This window comes from Symsagittifera roscoffensis, unplaced genomic scaffold, assembly GCF_963678635.1.
Source record: "Symsagittifera roscoffensis unplaced genomic scaffold, txSymRosc1.1 SCAFFOLD_851, whole genome shotgun sequence".
Lineage (NCBI taxonomy): Eukaryota > Metazoa > Xenacoelomorpha > Acoela > Convolutidae > Symsagittifera > Symsagittifera roscoffensis.
This window is the reverse complement of record NW_026971518.1, coordinates 2,317-11,942: the sequence shown is the minus strand read 5'-3', so window position 1 is coordinate 11,942 and position 9,626 is coordinate 2,317. Positions and strand designations below refer to the sequence as shown.

Here is a 9,626-nt window from a genome sequence, read left to right as displayed (position 1 = left end):
GTGGATGGTAAATACAACTTAAAAAGGAGGTAAGGAGGTCGTTTGAGACATATTCATAGCAAAAATGCGCTTTAAAGATATACAGCACGAACTTTGTACTCGACCAGGTGACTCACCGGAGGAAACCATAAAATCAGCTTTTTACAAAAGAAGCGCTACGTCACTGCTATAGCTCTACAAAAACAAATGACCCAGAATCCATCTTTCAATCCACTATCTACTCAAAACTCCTTCAAGAACAGACAAGAACCGACATTGTCGATTCAAAAGAAAAAAAATCTGCATAACAGTATATCTAGAGCCCAAAACAACAAAAATTCTGATGACTCAAGAAGAAACAGGGAATCCAAACTGTATTATTTCTGCGGGAACAGTGTTTCACCAAACCCTCGCCAATCATGCCAAATGACAAATGTTAGTTGCAAATCATCTGGCAAGAAAGGGCACTTCGCCAAAGTGTGCAATTTTCGAAAGAATGTAGACAACATTGACGAAGAATCAGATGGCACCGCGGACGAAGAATGTAACTTTATTATGTCATTGGAAGTCAACCATTTTTTTTCGAAAAACAAAAAAATTGCCTACTATCTTCTATTTTTAAACAAAATTTTTATTCAGTTTACTTGCTTTCATAATGTACAAACTAAACTAAAAAAAACGTCATGTTTATTTCTCAACGCTGTAAATTTTGATCTTTTTATATATTTTGGTGCCTTTTTAAATAAAAACTGTGTTTAGCTGAAGATTCAAAATGTGTTTTTTTTTTTGCTCTTTTTATTTGAGAAAAATGCCAGGTGTAACAATTTTTCGTAAGCGTAAACTGAAAAAAAAAAATTTTTAAATATGAATCATACTTTTAAATTAGTGGTCAGAAAAATTGGACTGAGGATAGATGACTACCAATCGAGTATCGGGTTATTCGAATGAAGAAGATGTGTAAAATAAAGTTGGGCAACAATTGTTCCCAGATGTGAATTCAACTTAGGTGAAATTGCAGCATCGGCGAGTAGTAAACGCTCTTTTACATGTAATAATGCCTAATTTTTGTTTTATTGTCTGGTCGTCTTAATGGCTTGTCATAATTTTCATCTAGCAAAAAAATATATAGATTCCGCTGAACTGTTATGAATTGTCATATGTTAGGACATTTCAATTCCTGTTTCAAATTGATACCGGTCAAATATGAAACATTTTTAATTTGTCTTATTTTGTTATGCAATTAGAGAAAAAGTATGTTTAGGCTCACGTATGGCTTTTACTGATAAATCTAGTTATCAAACCATTCAAGTTTTATTAATTAAGAAGAAAGAAGGATTGTTCGTACGTTTCTCTATTCTAATTTTGTAAAACTATCAGTGAAAAACAAAAATTCTGATTGTGGTGGTTGCCAAACAACATCCTTTATGTTAGATTGACAACCTCTGTGAATGTTAAGCGGCAACTTGTGTTAAGCGCCGTCTTCGACACCAGTAGTTGACCTGACCCAGTCCTCATCGAGTTCTGGAGGTGTAATTCGTCCCCTTATTGCAGAGTCATCCCCAGCAATAAAATCCGCTATGGTCGATAATCCAAACACGAACAACTAATCAGTGTTAAGAAGGCAACAGACTTGAAGGAGGGAGCACTGAAGGAGGTGCCAAAGAAAGTCACGTTAGCAGCAGAAGATGCAGCCATACCAGATCGGGGCATAACACCCAATTCTTCCGCGATGACTCCGATTTCCTCGGATGACGACTTCTTTATAAGCCCTAAGAGAACACCGCAACAATGTTCAGTCACTTTCTCCAGCACCACTGCAAAAACACCGACGCCAGATTCCAGCCCAACGAAATGTTCTCTAGAAAAGAGACTGAAGCCACACAGTCTTCGTCGAAACCGCCAGGACGTAGTCGTCGACAGACGAAGTTCTTTGGTAGCCATATCAGGCATGCAGTGAAAGAGATTCCTGCCTCGACTGTGTCGGCGCAGGAGTTGTCGGCGTCGTCATAAGAAATGGATATTTAACTTGTTAGGAGAAACTAAAACTTTTTAAAAGTCGTCTTATTTGAATTTTCAATTTTGCCAATTCTAAAAAAAATTTCCCTAGAGGGGAAAGTGTGGTGGTTGCCATACACCAGGCTTTATGTTAGATTGACAACTTATGTGATTGTTAAAGTATTATTCGCATAAAAATGTGAAGGTCGGTACTGGTATCTCCACCGTGACAGTGTGCTAACAAATCTCTAGTCACTTTTTTATCCTTGGTGAAAGATTGCAGTCACATCTTATTTATCGACTCCGTAACCAATTTTTACCTATGAAATAAACTTCAACTTTTAGTCAGTTTACTAAGTTAATGTAGCTTTCTATCCTACACTGATCAAGTCTAAAAATCAGGTTTTTTGAAAAAGCATATTCCCAATTTTTATATATATATATAAATGTATATTATTTGCCATAAATTTTTTGAGGTTTGAAAAGAGGAATGAACGGTACACCCCTTCCCCCTTTATTGACCTACAGTATAATTTCCACAAAAATACTGTATATGAATGCATTTCAAACAAATAAAATGTTTTTTTTTTAAATATTTTTTTACGCGAGACTGCATTTGTATGTTGTTACTTAATTGAACACAATTTATACTGTTGAACCAAAAAGGTTTATATAAAATTCTTAAGCGTGTAAATTTTCTATAAACGATGTCGATAACGTGAAGTAGATCAGCTGCATCAAGATTTTTGAGTTTAATACAACTTTTGCTGAGTTTTTAACGGATCAAACGAACGGTGCCTAATTACAGTGCCTAAATTTTTTGAACGAATTAAATTGAAGTTTTTTAGGGCTAGTGATAAGTTTCAAAATGAGAATTTGTTACTGTTTTTGTTGGTAGCGTGAATCAGAGGAAAATTCAAAAAAAATGTTAGAAAAAAAAATTGCAGCAAGGTACAACTGGTCTAAGTTTTTGGCTTTCAAAAGTTATATCGCTATTTTAACGAAAAAAGCGGTTAAAATAGCGAAGGGTGAAAAATCTATTGTTCATAACTACGATTAAAAATTAGGGTTTTTTTTTTACTTTTTACGGGTATATCGACTGCAGATTTTTCAATTTGGTAGATAACATAAATTTTGAAGAACTTTTGAGCATCCTCTCTCAAAAACTCTTCTTTTATTGTCTGTTTTGGAGTGATGACTGCGATCGCTACATTTTGCGCTTTTTAGGCATTGCCCTTCCCCACTTTTTTTAACTGTTTGAAAGATTGCAATGTCTTTAGATCAAAAATAAAAACGTTTTTCACCTGCAGCCATTTAAAAAAAAATTATGGGGGTTTTTAAATTAACAATTAAGTTTTATTGGGATAACTGAAGCCAGATATATTAGAGCATTAGAAGCCAAATAATCCGGCTCCGCAGTCGTTCCAAATTGAATTGAGGCAAGCTATTTGATCTTATCAAAGACTGAACCATAAACTTAAAATAAGCTCTTTCTTCTTAACGTGAAGTGCGGGGGGAAGTTTTTCAATTTTTTGTAAGCTTCGATTTTTTTTAAAACTCTTATCAAATGCTTTAGTTTATCATTTCTTATGCATTGACTTTTAAAGGTCGTTTGAGCATTTAGGGCATTGTATTGATACGAGCATTAACGTGTATCTTTTTTCCATGATTTTTTTCAGAAAGCGAATTGTAATTTCATTGTAGAAGCTTAATTCCTCTGTGATGCAGAATTATTAGAACACGATGCTGAAAGCCCACCTTTCCATTTCTCAATAACTCCTCCCGCAATACCAGCAAAAGAAATTAGAGGCAGTTGACCTAAATGAGTGCCAAAGACACACCAATTCGTTGGTGACATTTGTTTATTGACTGGCCCATTTTAAAACCTCTCGGTAGATGTCAAAACTATAGGTCACAATTTCTTAAGCTACAGAGCTCTGTGCCGACTTCTTTTCATATCGAAAACATTCTTCTTACAGGTAGATAGATAGGTTCCTCCCGCTTAGGAATTCCAAGCGTGTTCCACGTGTATTACCATAATCACCACTCTCACCCTCGCTCTTATATAATACAGAGTATGTTAAATAATATGAAAAGCGGTGTGTGTATTGTGTGTGTGTCTATATCTACAAAAAAGCATCTATGCAAATTTCTCCGTCTTGAACCTTAAATAAGCAAAAGGGTAGCTACAGTCCGAAGGCAACGGTTAACGGAACCTTTAGAGGGAAGGCGGAAAAATTGAATTGAAATTTTATCCAACTTCTCCAACTCCCTAACTAGCTCTATTTAATAGAAGAAAAAATGAACGCCAATTCAATGCAAGTTTTTTAATTCTCTAACAGAGGCAGTTTCTGCCCTTACAACTTTTTTTATTGTTAGTTTTCTGAGGAAGCTTTTCATTCGTTTTAAAAGCAAAATTGCACAAAACCTGCACGTTTTTTTGCAAATAAACATTTTATCATTGTCATTTTTCTAGCTAATCGCCATATTTATTGCCCGTTTGCTACTCAGTTCAGTTTCATCATTTTTTGTTATCATTTTCAAGGTGGAAAACTATTTGGAGATATCTGCTCTGATCAGATGAATGATTATTTCTTGACCGTTTCCGGAGCCAGCAAGGCGGAGAATTTTGACGGCGTAATCTAGTTACAGATTAGTCGCAGCGCCTGCTATAAAAAAAGAATGCCTTGTTATTATTACTCTTTCCTTCCAACTGAGTGCTACTTTTGATCACCTCTTCTGTCCCAGGTGGGGCCTAGATTTGATCACGCCACTAAAAAACGCCCATGACGCAAATCTACCACAGTCGCCGCCGCCACCGCCGTCTTCTCCTCCAGCACGGCCACCGATGCGGCTTCTGAAGAAAACTTTCAAAGGGGATGCTTGATATTTTAGTTCTTACCTCCCTCCCATTTCAGACTACACTCTTGACCACAAGTGCCAGGCCATGTAACACATGCAGTAAAGTACTATGGGGACATAACTTCTATTACAACTACCTCATCCCTATTATACATATTATACCCATTAAAACTCCATTAGACGGCTGCTCACTTTGAATACCCATTCTTCATTTCGGGGACTTCTTCCTAATTAAATTTCTTTTCAAACTGCATTTTGACCAAGTAGATTTGAAAAGCGGCAACGATTGCCACTAAATTTGCTCCTACGAGTTACTAACGGATTAAAAAATTCTAAAAAAGGATATTCAATCCTCAGATACAGACACACAAAATCTATCAGGTATGAAATTCTTGAACTTTGACCCAGATTTAATAGAGGCATCCGTATTTTTTTCGTTTCTTAGTTTAAAAAGCGTTCAATCACGGCTGTCTTAACGGTAGTGAGGGGGGATGTTGCTCAATCAGTTCAGTTTTTTGGACGTCATCAAGTTTTTGAAGTTCATGCGGCTTTTTAAATCATTTATGGGAGCTTTTTTGGCTTGCTCTACGCTCTCAACTGCTGTGTATTTTGACTGCAGGACAATTCCAGGGTATGCGGCAAAATTGATGCCAAAAAATTGCAAAAGACAAAAACCGGCCCCCACCCACTCCAGTCAATCAATTTTTTTTAAATGTTCATACCTGAGTCAAACTGTCTTACAATAAAACGCTTCAATACGTGAAGAAAAAAAAACAATTTGTTTGATTGCTTGATATCTGAGAATTTGAAATCTCAACTTCTACTTATATTTAAGCACCAACCAAAAAAGTAAAAGAAACAAAAGCGCCGCCTACGTTCCGCTTCCCTTTCTTCTGATTATGAATCTAAAAATGACCTTTAGATATGCGACGTTCAATTTTTACTTTTATGTTTCAACAGTTGACGTCATTTAATTGTGAGGCGGAAATGCAACCTTTACTTGTTAGAGATAACTATCAATATAGGAAAGAATGAAAATAAATAAATGAAGTTTGAAGCTCCGTATCAGCACTCGAGCTTTTATTTTTACCCATTTAAGGCAATTTTTTTCAGTCAAATTAACTATCTATAATAAGTTTTGTTTTATATTGTAGAATTTGTTTTTAAATTACGGACGATTAAACCGCAAGACGGCAGCGACAATTTCGCACTTCTTTTTTGAAAAACCCACAACTCGCACCAACGACAATTAGTAAGATTTAACGGATCTTTGTAATTATATCCCCGTTTTTCAGAAAGGGCAATAGAATTGTTTCTAGGTAGAAAATTCTGATATGCTTAATCGTTGGTTTATTTCTTTATTGGGAGGATATTCGTAACTAGGTACCTGAGGGGGGGATAGTTAAAAAGATCCGATTTAACTGGTACATTTTTTTTTCAGCTTTCGGAACTCTATTTTCGAGTCTTTATTTTATTAACGCCTCAATTGCGAATGGCCACAAAAACTATCTTCACAACTCTTATTTTTACAGATTGACAAGCTTTTAGAAGTTGACGTTATCAATGATGAGTTATTGACATGAGTTATCAATAATCTTCAACTGCCACATGCTCCTGATGTACAAGTACTCGATTCGCACATTCTGGCATTTTGTTCAAACTTCTCCATGATACGAGTATTCTTTCAATTCCATTTGTCGCTGTAGTGAACGATATTTAAGAGAAGGGAGTTGTGACCCAAGCATTTTGATTGCTGGCGAAGCGATTTTGGAAGTGGCATCCTTGTTTCGGTCGGGTGGTAGTGATGCCTATGCCATGCGGTCGACTGAAGAACACATTCATCCACCGGTTGTTCCTCTGCTACTACTGCACTCCTGAAGATGAAAGACCCAAGCAGAAGGTATGCTAAAAAGTTAACTTTTTTATACTTTTTGCCATCTAGTTCGTTTTACCATGTTTTTGCGATCATGTATATGCCTATCGTTATACAATTGAGTAATTTTAGCGTGGTCTGCGATCATGTATGACTTTCGCGCGACTATGTCCAAACTTTGATTTAGACTATGTGCAGACTTTGCTTCTGACAAAGCTAAGATTTTGTTCTGGATTTGCGTTCAGACTATTTTTTTGGCGAGGCTCAGAACTTGTTCGGGATTTTTATTGCCAGTATTTCAAAAAAGTTAACTTCAACTGATATACCCTTAAACTTCAAACTGACATGGTTCAATGGTACATCAAAAAGCGTAACAGCAACTTGGCAAAAAAGGTCTGAACATAAAACCACGTCAGCTTATCCAAATAGATCCAAAAATTGCGCAAAATCATTCTTACAAAGAATATGGAGAAAGTTTCCAGTAAAAAAGGGATGACAAATCAACTTGTTTAACTTGTTAAATCATAAAAATTCGCCGAAAAAAACGTACAGTATCAAAATCATTCAAACCTTCAGTCACCCACAGGATCCTCTTTGGTAATGGTGTACCCGGGTGGAGGATTTTGTCTCACTGCTATTACATATGTATGTTATGGTACAACTACTAGCTTAAACAAGTTGATCTGAGTTTTTTTGGCCCAGTAAGTGTACGGAGGCACCAATGCAATGGGAACACTGGATAACTCGTTTTAGATAGTCCAGTGGTGAGCGCGACCCTTCTGGTCTCACAAAGATTCATAGATCGATTCCCCTCAAGCAATATTTTTCAAATATGATCTGAAGGAAAAAAAACCGCCCGATAATGTAATTTCTTTAATTTCATCAAAAGTTGGATTGAAAAATATTTCACGTGCAAATTTCTTTGTAATCTTATGGTGTTCAAAAAGTGCTAATTATGCTAGTTTGGCCAAATTTTGAAAAATTAGAATTTATTTCGTGCTATAAACGTGGAAGCGGATATTATTTACATCCTAAAAATTGTTCCAATTTGAATTGAGGCGTTATATTTGATCAATTTCAAAATTTGCTGTCTGCAAATATTTGGTTTTTATTTTTTATATAGTCCCGGGGAAATCATTTTTGCGTTTTTTAAAAACTTTTATCAATTTTTAAAAAGAACACTGCTTGAACACAATTTTTAAAAAGAACACTGGGGGGGTGGACGCTTTTTTTTTTAGGAATTCGAACCTCTGCGCTAAATGATCCTAAAATTTTTCTAAAGGCGCCTTTGGCGCCAATATATACTAATTTTAGGGGGGCTGTTTTTTCAAAATTTTTGGGCTGTTTTTTCAAAATTTTGACTGCGGCGCCGAAATTTTGGCCAAAACAGGGACAAAACAGTGCTTTGGGAGAGCTCGAAAGTTCAATTTGGTCAACCTAAAAAAAATTTGCGGTATAAAGCATCGATTTTATAAGCCTAAATCAGTGTTTCTGGAGAATCTGCAAGAGCCAAAACGTTTGCCGTTTTGTCTTTGAGAAGAGATTTGGGAAGCTTTTTGATTGACCTTAGGAAACCAATGCCAATTTTTTTTTACTTTGCATATCTTTTCGCAGCTAAAAAAGAATCTTAGATCCACACCTGATGACTATTCCCTGCATTCAGTGCTTGAATCTGGTGTCTGTTATACAGTTGAGGTCAAAATGATGGCTATATCGCTACATAAGCTTCTTAATTGGCTAAAAATTTGTTAATATTGCTTGAGCTCTTTAATTGACCAAAAAATGTTTTTTTTTTCAGTTAATCGATTTTTTTTATTTCAATTATATTTTGGGACGTCAAAATTTGCCATTTAGTTAGAAAGGATTCGTACAGACTTATTGATTGAAAAGGATATTGCGAATAATTTGACAATGACTATACTTAGCAAATTTAGTTCCAATTAGATGGGTTGAAATGAATTGAGAGAAATGAATTGAGATGTTTTTGAAGGTGCGTCCTGGGAAAGGATCGAGCGAGCAGCAGCTAAACAGGGGCAATGGGGACAACAACTTTGCCTCCACCGAGACCCAAACCAACAACTCAGTCCCGTCATCCGGGTACATTAATGTAGCTTCTCACATTATTTGTTTTTAGAAACCCTTTCAGAAAACTAGTTGAGAAAATGTAAAAATAGAGGCTTTCATTTGTGAATTAAGGTGTTCGAAAGGTTGAGTTTGTGTAATAATTGTTGGTTCTCTCAAATCTGATAATATTTGCTGAAGTTTTTTTGAAAAATTTGAACTTTAAACTTGAAACAGTAAAAATTTGCGAATAACGGTATTTTAACGAGCGTAGTTGATGCGATCTTAGACAGATTGTTTTTGATGTTCAGCTATGCCGCCGTCCAACAATGCTCAACCAATAACAACAATAACAACTACCAACTCCGTCGGACACCTTCGTACAAGATCAGCGGGGACCAATCTGACCAAGGTGGGGGAGGGGCTGCTATTACCAGTTCCTCCCCATCCCCCTCCGAAGACGCCCCTGTAACTCCAGAGGTGTTGATGACATGGGTAAATGAGGTGCTAAGTGAGTCATTGGTGCAGGAGGTAAACGCAGTGTACAAGTTCGTGATAGTGGATGACAATAGCAAGAGCCAAAGCATTTACTACTTGGATCTCAAAAACGGCCGAGGATCAGTCGGTAAGATCTGTTGGAAACATTGGTATCACTTTCATACTCATTCATAGTCTATCAACAATTCGATGTTTTGCCAGAGAACTTTCTCCGCCTCAGAAATTTCAAAACTGATCAAAATGTGAAATAAGGGCAGGTAGCAGAATGGGCCGAAGATGACAAAAGGTTTAAGAAAAAGGGTTTACAGTGTACAATCGTGTACGTATGCGGATTATGTATTTTCATGTATGTATGCGG

The 9,626-nt window shown here is 36.3% G+C and overlaps 1 protein-coding gene across 5 annotated transcripts; it reads left to right on the top strand.

Moving 5' to 3' along the window:
* Positions 1–3,337: 3,337 nt before the first annotated feature.
* On the top strand, positions 3,338–9,395 carry LOC134856483 (stomatin-like protein 1; the record flags this gene model as incomplete). Of its 5 annotated transcripts, none has more annotated exon segments than XM_063872751.1 (4): positions 3,338–5,217; positions 6,369–6,736; positions 8,700–8,806; positions 9,082–9,395. In XM_063872751.1, coding segments are annotated over 3 exon segments (517 nt in total), but the record flags the coding sequence as incomplete, so codon positions are not given.
* Between the last annotated feature and the right edge of the window lie 231 nt (positions 9,396–9,626).